The sequence below is a fragment of the Pygoscelis adeliae genome, unplaced genomic scaffold (assembly GCF_000699105.1).
Source record: "Pygoscelis adeliae isolate BGI_AS28 unplaced genomic scaffold, ASM69910v1 Scaffold45, whole genome shotgun sequence".
Classification (NCBI taxonomy): Eukaryota; Metazoa; Chordata; class Aves; order Sphenisciformes; family Spheniscidae; genus Pygoscelis; species Pygoscelis adeliae.
Window position 1 is genome coordinate 6,681,217 of NW_008825114.1, and position 14,214 is coordinate 6,695,430.

The following is a 14,214-nucleotide window of genomic DNA, read 5'->3' on the forward strand; positions in this document are numbered from 1 at the left end:
AAGAGACAAGGAAGGTGAAATTTGATCATTTAGAATGGTTTAAAGTAATAGAGAACTGAAAATAAGCAGCAGACTTACGCTTAGCCAATAAGTTTTTTGTTTTTCATTTTGCTTCCAGTTAACTTTAATGAAGAGAGATGTCAGATTGTTTGACTTAATTTTGAATATCTAGTAGGTCAAGGCCCTGTGATTTTGAGATCTGACTTTTGGTTTCTAGCGTACAGAAAGGCCTGTCTTTATTCAGTGACTTGCTACATAACAATTTTTGTAGTTGCATTCTATCAAGTGCCATTGAAACTTGATTTCTGAGAGAAATAAAAGAATGTATACAATAACTCACCAACAGTAACCTCCTATTATGGTGTTCATATATTATGCTGTCAACTCTGCAAAAGTATTACATATGGAAATCATCAGTGGAGAATCAAAAAGCACCAGTATGTTATCAAGTAGTTTGCTATTGTCATCTCTCTTGGGACATTTTAAAAACAGTATTACAGGGTAATAAATAAATTTGGTTTAGACCAATGTTAATTCTGGACAATAGAATTACTTTTATAATACTGCTTCTTGTGATAATGTAATATCATGAACAGTTCCTGAAAAGGAATGGGAGAAAGTAATGTCTTGCAGTTTTAGGGGTTTTGTCTGGTTATGTTGTATTTGGTTTGTCTGGATGGAGTTGGCTTTCCCCATAGCAGCCATCATAGTGCTGTGCTTTGTATTTGCAGCTAGAACGGTGTTGATAACACACCAGTGTTATGGTTACTACTGAGCATGCTGTCTCTCCAGTGCACTCTCATCCCTTCAAAGGCCAGTAAGGTGGGGGTGGGCAAGACTTTGGGAGGGGACATAGCCAGGACAGCTGACCCAAACTGACCAAAGGGATAATTCATACCATATAATGCTGTGCTCAGCAATAAAACCCAAGAGAAAGGAGCTGGGCGGAGGGGGCATTCATTATTAAGGTGTTTGTCTTCTGAAGCAGCTGCTACACATACTGAAGCCCTACTTCCTGGGAAGTGGCTGGACATAGCCTGCTGATGGGAAGTAGAGAATAAATCTTTTTGTTTTCCTTTGCTTTCATGTATGGCCTTTGCTTTTCTTTATTAAACTGCCTTTATCTCAACGCACAAGTTTTTAATCTCATTTTCTCCCCATCCTACTGAGGAGGGGGAGTGGGAGAGCAGCTTGGTGGGTACCTGGCAGCCTGCCAAGGTCAACCCACCCCATAGGCTTTCTGATTTCATCTGGGGAAGCCTCTGTAGTTTTAATGCTGGGATTCTCCACTTTCTGTAAGCAGATTAACCTTGGAAAATAGAGAAGGGATTACCTCTATTCCTACAGAAAGTGTGAAATGTTCCTTTTACCCTAGTAAGTTGGTAGAAAACTGCCTCATGTATCACTGAATTTTGGGATTCTTAATTGTTTCCATAAGCTGTGTAAGTACCACTGGTTTGTTTTATTTTTTTTTTTAAACTAGTATTCCAGTGGTGGATAAATACCAAAACAAATATGCTGGGTTTTTTTTCAGGATGTGTGAAAAAAGTTATGTGACTTTTAAATTCACATATGGAATGATCTGCACTTTTTATTATGAAGTTAGGACCAGCTGTAGCAGAGGCAGAAGTAGTCTGCAAGTTGGTCTCACTGTGGACTAGAACTGAGCATTCCCAGTGGCTTTATTATCTCTTGTCTGGCATACAGTTGTCTGTTTCCTATGCATATTAATATACTGTCCAATAACCTAAGCTCAAGCTGAATTGAGTGCGAAGGCAGGGAAGAGGGGGTTTTGAGGAGTGCTTGTCAGCATTCTCAGTGCAAGTGGGTTATGACGTGCATATACAGAACTTTGGCTATAAATTTTTGCTGAAAGCTATTAACTTTTTTTGTAATGAACTAGTATTTTACATTATTCTTAATGATTTACCATGCATGGTTTTTATTGTCTTAAAATTTTGGAGAGCTGCCAACTTTCTGAAATCAAAATTCAGAGCAGGTAGAAAAATGCTTTAAAAATGCATATTTGCTGGTGTAAAGTGCCATTCCATCTTTCTGAAAGGGCCAGAGTCACAGCTGCATACGCAGAAAAGTACATTGACTGCAGACATTGTTTCCTCATAAAGAAGAAGCAATCTGTCACTGAATTTGTGCTCTAAATCAGATTGGAGTTCTCTTGTGTTCAGAGATGTAACAAAAAGGTTGAGATGACCTAAAAGTTAAAAATAATTTTTGTTTTATTGTTGCCCCTCACATAAATTTTATCTTTGTTTCCCTAGACAACTTACGTATTTACAGGTGGATAGCTGCTGTGTCTGGTTGTGCATTTTGCTTTATCCTGAACCCACTGGCAATAATTTAGGGTAGTAGCAGTGTAATGTCATCTAAAGATGTGTGTTTTACAGTGCTATGCTAGCAATTCTTAAGTTAGTGTTGATGAGAAATTGCATCTACACACCTCACTTTTACTACTGCTAACAGCATTATCAAGTGGAACCTTTTTTGGGCTACACATTTTGGTGTTTTGTTATTAATCACTGTTCACTGTGGAACTTAGCTAATTTCTTTCATCACCCAGTTCAGTGCAGTTATAGTCATTTCAGAACACACAAAATCTGTCATAAAAGGCTTGCTTTTTTTCTGGATAGTAAGTCATTTTAATTTTAGACTTGATGTGTCACATGTGCTGACTTTATGAAGGTTCCACTGACTTCAGTGTCATAGCAGCACTTAGATGACTGGAGACATATTCTTCTCATTAGGAAAGGTAATTAATTCTTAAAATATAACAAAGGTATTGAAATAAACAGCTGCTAGAACTCGTGTTTGTCTGTACAGGGCCATGCACTTTCAATGTCCTGGCATGGTATGTGAATAGTATTTCTAGCTTGCTGCCTGATAAATGATCCTGTTTATGATCTTGCTGGATTCAAGTGCTAGACAGGCAACAAATTTTTGCCTCTTGCATGCTGTCATCTTGGAAAGTTGCAATGAGGCAATAACCTTAGCCTTTCTAGTTTTCGTACACATATTATAAAGGACTCTAACTTTAGTGAAACGTTTACAGAATCAAGGAAGGTGGACATAAGAAGACTGTGTATGTAAGTTAACGAATTTTAGAGAAATGAATGTGGAGAAGTACCACGCTTCTAGCCCCAAATATGAAGGCCAGACCTGTAATATATGCATACTTTGTGATCTTAGTTAGTGTCTGTTTTCTGAACATGCTTCCAGTAGTCCATCGCATCAGCCAGCTTTCTGAAAGTCCCTATGACTCCAAATTATTTATTTGACTTAATAGAAACACACCTCTTTGGAATAAAAATTGTTTGAGGAGCAGAGGGAGAACCCAGTGTAAAAAAACAAACAAACCCAACAAAAACCCCCCAACTATCTTCTGAGCTTGATAAATTGTTCCAGTGATCGATTCTTCCTCAGTGAAAATACATTAGCTTTTTTTTTGTCTGAATTTGCCAGTTTCAGTTACCAACCTCTGATTCTTGTATGCTAGCTTGACATTTCTTGCAGTATGAAATTTCTGTTGTCAGTGAAGGTACTTAGGCTGCAGTGACACTATCCCTTAATCTAATCCTTGTTAGTTTGTGCTTGCACTGAGAGATGTGTTTTTCCAGGCCTTCATGAGACAGCCATGAGAATAATTAAACTTCTCCAGATTTTTAGTAACTGACTTGAAAGATGGGCACTGGAATAGGAGCATAGCCTGTAGATTGAGGGATATTATTACTCTTTTTCCTTGGCACTTACCAGACGGTATCTGGAGTACTTTCGTCCAGTTTTGGGGCCTCCAGTACAAAAAAGAAGCGATAAACTGGAGCAAGCTTAGTGGAGGGCCGCTAGGATGATCACAGGGCAGGAACACATGCTGTTTGCTGAGAGGATTAGGCATGTTTAGGCTGGAGAAGAGACCACTTGGAGGGGACCTAACAGCAGCCTTCCCAAGGACTGAAGAATATATAGAATAGAATAGACTATTTCAGTTGGAAGGGACCTACAATGATCATCTGGTCCAACTAACTGACCACTCCAGGGCTGGCCAAAAGTTAAAGCATATTATTGAGGGCATTGTCCAAATGCCTCTTAAAACACTGACAGGCATGGCACATCGACCACCTCTCTAGGAAGCCTGTTCCAGTGTTTGACCACCCTCAAAGAAATATTTCCTAATGTCAAGTCTGAATCTCCCCTGGCGCAGCTTTGAGCCATTCCCACGCATCCTGTCGCTGGATCCCAGGGAGAAGAGATCAGCATCTCCCTCTCCAGTTCCCCTCCCCAGGAAGCTGTCGAGAGCAATGAGGTCGACCCTCAGCCTCCTTTTCTCCAAACTAGACAAACCCAGAGTCCTCAGCCACTCCCCGTAGGACATGCCTTCTGGCCCTTCCACCAGCTTTGTTGCCCTCCTCTGGATGCATTCAAGGACCTTCACATCCTTCTTAAATTGTGGGGCCCAGAGCTACACACAGTACTCAAGGTGAGGCCGCACCAACGCTGAATACAGCGGGATAATCACCTCTTTTGACCGGCTGCTTATACTGTGTTTGCACCCCAGGATGCGATTTGCTTCCCTTGGCTGCCAGGGCACGCTGCTGACTCACATTGAGTTTAATGTCAACCAGCACCCCCAGATCCCTTTCTGCAGGGCTGCTCTCCAGCCACTCCTCTCCCAGTCTATACTTGTGTCTGGCATTCCTCCGTCCCAGGTGCAGATTGCCCAATGCTCCAATCTATCTAGATCCCTCTGCAAGGCCTCTTGTCCCTCTGGAGAGTCAGCAGCACCTCCCAGTGTGGTATCATTAGCAATCTTGCTAATGGTGCATTCAACTCCTGCATCCAGATCATTGATAAATATATTGAACCCTATTCTGGCCTTAGAACTGAACCCTGAGGAATACCACTGGTGACCGGTTGCCAGCCAGATGTAGCCCCATTGACTACAACCCTTTGAGCCCTGCCCTTCAGCCAGTTCTTCACCCAGTGCACCATGAACCTGCTCGTCCCACAGTTGGACAACTTGTCCAGAAGGATGCTGTGAGGGACAGTATCAGAAGCCTTACTTAAATCCAGAAAAGTAAAGAAAACTGCATCCACCACCTTCCCTTCACCCACTAGGGGGGTGACCTTATCATCGAAGGATATCAGATTAGTTAGACAGGATTTTCCCTTTGTTGAGCCCATGTTGACTGTGCCTGATGATTGCATTGTTCTTTAAATGCCTTTCAATAGTACCTAGTAGGATCTTCTCCATAATTTTTCCAGGAACTGAGGTTAGACTAACAGGTCTGTAGTTCTCCAGGAGTTTCTGACTGGATATAAGGAAAAATGTTTTACTATGAGCACTGGAGCACGTCGCGCAGAGAGCTGAGGTAAATTTTCTCTATGCTGAATGCAACACTGAAATAAGATGGCACCTGCAACTCTTGGAATTATCCCAGTCATAGGCTGCAAAAGACTTCAGTGCTGGGACTGAAATCTACTGCAACCCATGCCCCTTGCCCTGCTTTTATTTTCCCCCCTCTACCCATTAGGCAATGGTACCTACGCTGCTTTCTAGAGTGATTTTTGGCAATTCCAAATAGAATCTCATCTAATGTTCTATTTGTTAGAACATGGATCAGTAAGTGTGCAAAACTATATGCTTTTATGCTGTTGAGTGGTTTGGAAGCAGAGTTTGTTCTATTTTTGCTTTTCTCTTACTTTTTTGTTAATGTGATTTTTTCTAAATGCTAAGACAGCACTAACTTAAAAGCTGTTCAGTTAATCCAGACAGAAAGCTATATATCTGCTCCTGAAGAGCTTGTCCAGCTACTTTATTTTTAATTCTTCTGGTCTCATTATCTTAGCACGAGATCACCTCCAAATTTAACTTGCTTGTTTTTAACAGAGTAAGCTGAAAGCTACTAATTACTATTTTTATAAAGATTTAAATACAATATGTTAAATTTCATCTCTTTTAAGCTTCATTAAAGAGGTGCCAGGCGTAAGATCTCAGGTTCCATTGCTAAATTTCCTTGTGTCTGTAGGTACAATAGCCTTGTAATTGCTCTCAGTTCCGTTAGCCCATATGGGTGGTGGTTTTCCTTGATTTTATTGCTCAGACACTATTTGTGGCTTTTCAGCTTTATTATTGATTTTGTAATTATTTCTACTATTTAGGTCACCTTACTAAGAATGTTTACTTCCTCATATTTATGTATTACAAGAAATTAGTGTTCTTTGCCATGTTCATTGCAAATAGATTTTGAAGATAGATTTGTGGTCATAATTCCGAGTCTTGGTAGTGTACAGGCTCTAATGTGTCTGTATATGGAGATGACTTAGCAACGGTTTTCTTTATCTGGCTTTACTGCATTCCTGTGTATTTCTGCTGTTTTCTTAAAGGCACAGTTGTCTTCATGTCTAAATAGAAATTACCTGAATCAGGTTTAACCTTCTTGCTGACAAGTTATATTCTAAATATTCTCTTGGCTTAGACCAACTGCCTATAGGCTGATGTCCTGAGTACTGCAATTAAGTCTCTCTCAGTAAATAAAAGCTTCTTCTTGATGTCTGAAAGCATATTAACAACACTTTTTGCTTTGTGAATATCCTTCCATGGCAGGAAGTGCTTTGTCAGTCAGAGCAAATTTCCTACATACTTCCACCTTAAGATCCAATGTAGTTTGAAGCTTTTGAAGAGAAGCAGTTGACCAGAACTTATTTTCTGTTCAGATATCTCAGAATTCTTAAGATTGTTTTGTAGCATACAAGGACACCACAGTTAGTGCTTTTACCTGAGCTACACAGCTGCACAGTTCAGTGGGTCATATTGTCATATTTAACTGTTGTCTTCTACTGAAGTAGATATTTGCAGTTTCCTTGGTTGCTAGCTCTATTCTGACCACATTGTGAAGAAAACAAGAGGCATTAGGTATGTAAAATATTCTGTCACCAGGTTTCATAACTTGGTGGGCCTTTCATTCAGCTAATGGCAATGTTTATTACTCTGATTATCCTCAAAACTAGTCAGTTGCCCAGAATTCAAACAATGTTAACATTGAGAACGTAAAAATAACATAAGGAGCACCGTTTTTAGTTTAAGGATATGTCTGCTAGATTATGTTTTTTCAGAAACAGTATCTTACTAGGCATAGCATAACTCTAAACATTCCTGTTTATAGCAGGTAAGTATTACCTCTTTAGCTCATTCAAGGGAAGCCTTAATACACCATCACATCATGCAATTCAAATTTGCTACGTGATGGAAAAAAATAGATATATGTTTTTAATTGTTTTATGGGATTCTTGCAGATTTCATTCACTTCACCTGGAGCTGGGTTTGTTTGGTGCTACTCGGGATGAAGCCTGTGTCGTAGCACAATGCTATTGAATACAAGTGTGTCTCAATGAATGTTGTTTTCTGTAATAAAAAGACTGCTTCAGATCTTGGGCTTTCTGCTCTTTACAGGTTTTCAAAACAACAATAACAAACCAAATACCATTATAAATCCTTTCTAAAAGGCTTATTTGACTATATCATTCACTGCAGTAAAATTTAACAGTATTTCAAGAAACAGTTTCTTCACTGCAGTGTTCCATATCTGCTATCCTTTAAGTGAGAGAGCTCACATGCATGAAAGATGCGTGTGTTGGCCTGTAAACACACGCAAGGAGCCTTAATGTTATGTTAGAGCTGTGTGTTGTGGGTATGTGTGCTGTCCTTCTCTCTCTTTTTTTTTTTTTTAAGTCTTTCTCACTATTTTATTTAAAAGGCATGGTTAAGTGTCTGAAACTGAGGCAGTCTCTCTTGAGATGTACCACTTCAGTTGGTGGGTCTCAGATCATCTAGTGCTGTATAGGTAAAACTGACTGAAAGTCTGTCTGGTGTGTAGCACAGGTTTGTTGGACATATGAACAGGAAAGATGGTTAACCAAACTGAAGGCGGTGGTCTGCGGCATCTGCAGTTCCTAGATGTATGCTGCCCCTCTCTATGGCTGCCAGCCTTGTGTGGTGTGCACAACAATGCATTTGTTGCCTTTCCATTTATTTATGTAGCCCTGCTCTCTCACATGTGTCTAGCAGATCAGTGGGAATCAGCAAGACTCTTCTCTTCCAACTTTTCTCTCTTGCTAGAAGGAAAGTTGTTTCTGCTCTGAGAGCAGGGAAGTATCTGGTTGTCTGCTCTTAAGCTGTTGGTATCCCAGAGAAGAATCTACACTGCTCTGCTTGTAGTTGGCTGAAGCAGGAAAGGAAACTGGGGGAAATAAGGACACTTAGCAGGCAAGTGGGAACATGGGGCCAGTCACAGCAAGGACAGTGGGTAAACTCCAGAATGAGGTGATGGAGGTAGCGATGAACCTGCCTTCACATCACCAGTTCTTTCCAATTTCCCACCTCTCCAGGAAATTTAATGTTCAGACCCTTGTACTGTGTTTTCTTTTCTTAGGCTAACTTACTCTAGTCAAATGAGTTTGGTTTTGCTTCTGACAGAACAAATTATGTACTTCAGGCTCCTCTCCGGCACAGCTTTTCCTCCACCTGCTACTGTACCAGGGTATTCACTGTTTGATGCAAGCGTCTCACTTCTAGGTGGTGTAGATGGCCTTCACTCATTGACTTTGGAGGTGGGGAAGGTGTTCGTGATAGATTCATCTGAGAAGAACAGGTGACTAGTAGGCCTCAGTGACCTTTTCAAATGCAACCATTGTCAGAGGGCTGGCAGTAAAGTGGCGGTCTCTAGGCTGGTGGTATGGCTAGCCTTTCTCCTTTCCTGCTTCTTTCACTGCCTAAAAAAAAAAAACAAGGAAAAACAAATAAATAAGTTGGGAGCAGATTTAAAGTAGGAAGTGGGATGATGGTCACCTTGTTTGGTCTCAGGTGCTGAAGATTTGTACCTATGCTTGAAAGACTGGACTGATGTGTGACATGTGGTTCAAGTTTTTCTGTGGGTATTACTTGCAGTGCACTGCTAGAGCCTAGTGCTGCTACCAAGGACTCAGATCAGGCCACACATTGAACAGTGATCTTTAGACATTTATTTAAAAAAAAAAAATTAAACCAAGACTTTTTGAATAGAGATTTTGTTTTAATCTTGTTTCCTGAAGTTCCTATAAAATGTGCTCATCTGACAGTGTAGGAGTCTTGGCAAAGCTGGTAAAGGGTGTTGGTAATACCAGGGGGTTAAATTGTCTTATTTCTACAGATGCTTTTGTTTTGAAGACAGTTATTTTGCACATTCACTTTCTGCATTATAGATCCAAATGTGATTTTTTTTTTGTGTTTCAGGAACACTCCTCATCCATTGATTAATGTCCTTGAAAACAGACCTGATTGCTGGCCAGTTCTACTGCAGCAGATAACAGTATTTTTCCATCAGTGTCCAGAGAGGTAAATGAATGAATCATTAAAAAATAGCAAATGTAGATAACTGAATTGTATCAGTGTAACTTTTTTTCTTGAAGGTAGCTTCAATAAGCAGTGAGAATTCTCTTTTTTGCAAAAGATAATGATAAAATTTAATGACACCATTTAAAGGTTAAAATAAAATATTAATAAAATACTAGAATAATCTATCAAATTGATTTTTACAGGGTTTTTTCTTAACTTTTATGTTGATATTTTTATGGTTGTGGAAAAATTGGTGCAAAATTGATAGCACCTTTGGAATTTTTTTTAAAAAATAAGCAATTTTGATTATTTGCTTTGTCAAGATTTTGACTGCTTAGTCAAAAAAGACTAGTATGCAGGTATAACTCATCTATACAAAATGGTGGGATGATAAAGGGAAAGCACAGACGATTATATCACAGTAAACGATAAGGTCTTTAGAAATTATGTATGCTTCTTGATTTAAAAAACAAAAAATAGAAAAAATCAGTGGCACAGCCTTATTATAAAATATGTTTAACAATGAACGAATATCCAAGCTAGCAACAATTTCAACATTTCTTCATGCTTACCTCCAAGGAATTTGCCCAATAAAGCTTCAGTGTAAGATATCAAATGCTGTAGCAGCCTTAAAGCCAAATGTTTTCAGTGATTTTACACCTATATATATGCTTTTCAGATAAAAAATATCTCTCTTCTCCTGTTTTCTGGAAGACTCATACAAATCCAACAGAGTAATAGTACAGCGAAACTGACTTCTGTATTCTGTTGCTCTGAGTAAACAAATAAGTTTATTAACCTCCTAAATTTCTAGTGGGCATAGACTACATGATCAATGGTAAGACTTTCAAGCAAAAGTGTGTTTTGTTCAATTTAATTGATCAGAGTATTTTTAAAATACTGTTTGCAGATTTGTTCTTCCACTCAGCTGCTAAATCTGGGACTTGTGAAGCATCCTGTCAGATGTCTGAATGATGGAAAAGACTGTGAATTTTTTGCTGGTGGCTTGTTTTGAATTAAAACAGGAGTTGTTCTTGCTGAAAAGGAAAAGATCTTAAACTCCCCTTGCTGCTTTTTGTGAAAAGGTTTCTGTGGAATAAAGTTCTAGACTGGAAATATAGAATCACAGAATCATTTGGGTTGGAAAAGACCCTTAAGAACATCGAGTCCAACCATTAATCTAACACTACAAAGTCCACCACTAAACCATTTCCCTAAGTGCCATGTCAACAAGCGCCACATATGTTGATGTAGATCTATTACTGAGTTCTTTGTAAAGCTCTGCATCAGGGCTGAGTCTTGTTTAAAACTGACTTTTAATTTTGATTCCGTGTATATTTGTTAATGTATTGATCATTATCTTTATCTGATTGTTTTAATAATGTGAAGAACAGCTGGTATTCCTAATATGGTCAAGCCAAAAGAATTGTTTCGTGATACATTTTTTACTGGGAAGCCATCTTGGTTAAAGCAGTTCCTGTTTCATGTAATTGTTTAAGACCTTTGGGCAAAAACTAACACGGAATGGATGGCTCTTTTTAATTGAAATTAGGTTTTATGTGTTTTAAAAAGATATTTCTGAATAGTCTTGTCCAAATGCTACTTCAGAATGGCACACTAGTCTCTCATGACATTCAGCAAGGAAAGTAACTTTCTTGAATTGATGGGGGCGGGGGGGGGTACATACTGAGTAGTATTCATGCTTAAATATTGAGTCTTTTCACAATTGCACTTCATTGTATGGCTGCTGTATAAGGTCTCATGACAGTACTTCATACTAGTAAGTCAAAGGTTTTTTGTGAGATTTAGTAATGCCTTTCATAACACCTTTCTGTTAATTGCATTCTGTAAATTGTTGCAGGGAATGTCACATGGCTTGGGTTTTCCTTGTTTGTTAAGTTTTCAGTAGAAAGCAGTCTTGGCAAACTTATTTCTTGAACTGCAGGGCACAGAGTTCATGTGTTGGCATAATGGCTCCGTTTTTAAGATACCTGTATTGCGAACCATCTCAGTTACGGGAATATGCTGAACTGCGAATGGGTTTACTTAAGATCTTACTTCAGCCTCATGGTCCAAAGCACAAAGAAGCACCCTCCGTGTTGGAATGCCAGATTCTTCAACTTCTGTGTGATTTGATTCCACACCTTCAGGTACAGTTGTTGCCTGACCCCACCTTTTACAAATAAATGCTGTCAAAACAATGATGGTAGTATTATTGCCTTTAAAGTGTGCAAATACAGCATTCTCTTCCATTGCCTATAGACCTGATTTTTTGGTAGTACAGAAATCTAACTGGCTCTTTCTGGTAGAAGGTAAAACTTTTTAATTGCTAAAATCTGATATACCTGGTAAGGTGTAAATTGAAACATGTTTACCGTAATTATTTGTCACTAGTTGCCTCAGTTAACGTGCAGTAAACTACTGTAGAGATACCCATGAGAGACTGTTGTTAAATGGTTAAGATATTTGTCAAAAACATGCTATTTTTAACTTAACGTGGAAAATATTAAAATGAAACAAACTGTATATATCAGAAGCATGATTTAAGTACTCCTAGATATTCCTTTCTCACACTTTGTAACAGAGGGATTAGTGGATCTGAAGACAAAACTTAATCTTTCTGGAATATGCTGACGTGTTTGAGTGTATCTTTAAGTTGCACAGTGATACTTGCTAGGAGTGAAGGATTTAGTCTTTCTGTTCACTTTGGTTAGGGGTCTAGGGTTTTGGTTAAGGTAAATAGCACTGCTTTGCATCATGCTTTACTGTGACATTGGTTAAGCTTTTTAGTACCGATGTACCTTTTCCTTCCTCTTCAGTATTAGAGCAACACCTGCAGTTTCAAATACATTCAGTCAAACATGAGGTGCTATGGTGTTGCCAGATAGAAGGCTCGATAATACTGATAAAGTGAAGCTAAATAGGCTTTACATGAGGATATTTGGTAGCATCTTGCTCCTGAGGAATTTTACTAGAGAGCCTCTTGCTACTGGTAGCTACTTTTCACAATCTTTTGGACAAATAATACCTTGTATTATACACATTTATGTTGGTTCAGGTCTATTTTTTGTGATGACAGGTACATGCTGACTTTTTCTAGTCATGGGGACATTTCTGATTTTTGTCTTGATTCTACCTGAACTTCAGTGTAACACTGTATCCTGACCAAGCTTCTGACTTGGTAACATTTAGCCATAAAAATGGCACTGAAGAAGACTTATAAAATTAGTTATGAACCTTTCTTTCTTCCATGCTTATTGGCATGGAGGAAATCTGTTGCATTTTTTTTTTAAACTCAGATTAATACTTGAATGTTTTTGTTTTGCCTGAGATACAACTTTCATGATGGAAAAGGGAATACTTCCTTCAAGAAGCCTGTTTGGTGGACTGTTTTATAACCTGTCATTCCTTCTCCTTCTTTCTCTGAACCTCAGGTTCTTCTTATCCTTCCTTTAAGCTTAGCCTTATTTAATCATCGGTATTGTATAAATGCTGAAATGCTTCCTAGTCATTTTGTCTAACAATATCAACCAAGCTGTCAAAAGTACAGCTTGTCACCTGCAGACTTTTCTGTTGAAAAATTCAGTCGACATGAGGGTTCTGATCAGAGCAGATTATTCACAGAATCTGTTCCAAGGGACTAAAAATCGAGATGTTATCCTTCATGCTGGCTCCAGAATTTGGATTGGAACAGTTGGGTTTGTCTGGAACTAGAATTTTCAAGAGCAGAAATGCTCTCATCTAACACATTACGGTTTTGACGTCATCTGCTTCATGAAACCTCTTTATTTGGCTTCCAAGTATGGAGATACTACTTTTGGGTATCGCACTTCAGCTTTTCATTTTTGTAGTAGGTAGATTATGTGGTGCTCTAGAAGCAGATAACACTCTTTTGAGACATATGTTGAAATCTTGGTTACATTACAGAGGAAATATCCTAGAGCAGGATGTTTCCGTTACAAGAATATTTACCTGCTGGATGAAATCCCCACACAATTTGTTTTATGTTGCTGAAAGAACCCTGAGAGCTGAATTAATTTGCTATTGCTTTTGAGGAAAAATTGATTTTTCTCACGAGCTACCAAGAAATCCTTTTATTCTTTCACATGTTCCTGATTTTACTTCAAAACATTAAATAGCAGTTCATCTATTGTTTTTTCAGGGAAGTTGGGTAAGAAATTCCTGGGTTTAGTTTATAAATGTGTTTCTTCAAAGTCTTAGTTAATATTTGCAATGGAAACATTGCAGGGCTAACAGAACTAATTCTAAACTTGGGCAATTCTGCATAGATAGGGAAGGGGAACTAAACCAGATTGTGTTATGGTTTTGTTTTATTTTGTTTTTTAATTACCTCTCTGCAGCTTAAAGACTTACTGCAAGTTACAGAAGCCTTGTTTTTCCTGCAAGAGCTATTCCTCAGCCTACTGCGGTATCCTGTGTTTTGGAAAGTTCAGTTATCCCAGTTTTGTCTGCAGCTGTTATGCTTCTGTGAAGTGTGTTTAAATGTAACAGGAGAATGCTCATCTTTGATCTCCTTAATAGAGGACAACTTTGAGCTCTTAAAAGAGGTAAGAGTTCCTGGGGAAAAAAATAACATATTTTTATTGAAGAATGTCATGTTTAAGACAGTATTTAGAGACATTGATACATGGCATTCTTCTGCAAGTGACCAGTGTTGTTTCAAAAGCTTCTGTTTTTTTTTTCTTGGTTGAAGACCTTCAGAAGGCAAAACTTAACTGGTTCTGTATATATCAGTTAACCTTTTAGTATGGGAGTTAGTTTAAACTGAGCTAAAATGGTTTGAACGAAGTAACAAATTAAAATGTTGTAGT

At 38.5% G+C, this 14,214-nt stretch overlaps 1 protein-coding gene across 1 annotated transcript in view; it reads left to right on the forward strand.

The window, feature by feature from the left end:
- Nucleotides 1–14,214, forward strand: part of FOCAD (focadhesin) — a 120,315-nt gene that overhangs the window by 12,846 nt on the left and 93,255 nt on the right. The window contains exons 6-8 of the mRNA XM_009328075.1: nt 9,281–9,382; nt 11,328–11,532; nt 13,744–13,950. Of these exons, the coding sequence (XP_009326350.1) occupies nt 9,281–9,382; nt 11,328–11,532; nt 13,744–13,950 (514 nt within the window). The remainder of the gene's footprint in view (nt 1–9,280; nt 9,383–11,327; nt 11,533–13,743; nt 13,951–14,214) is intronic.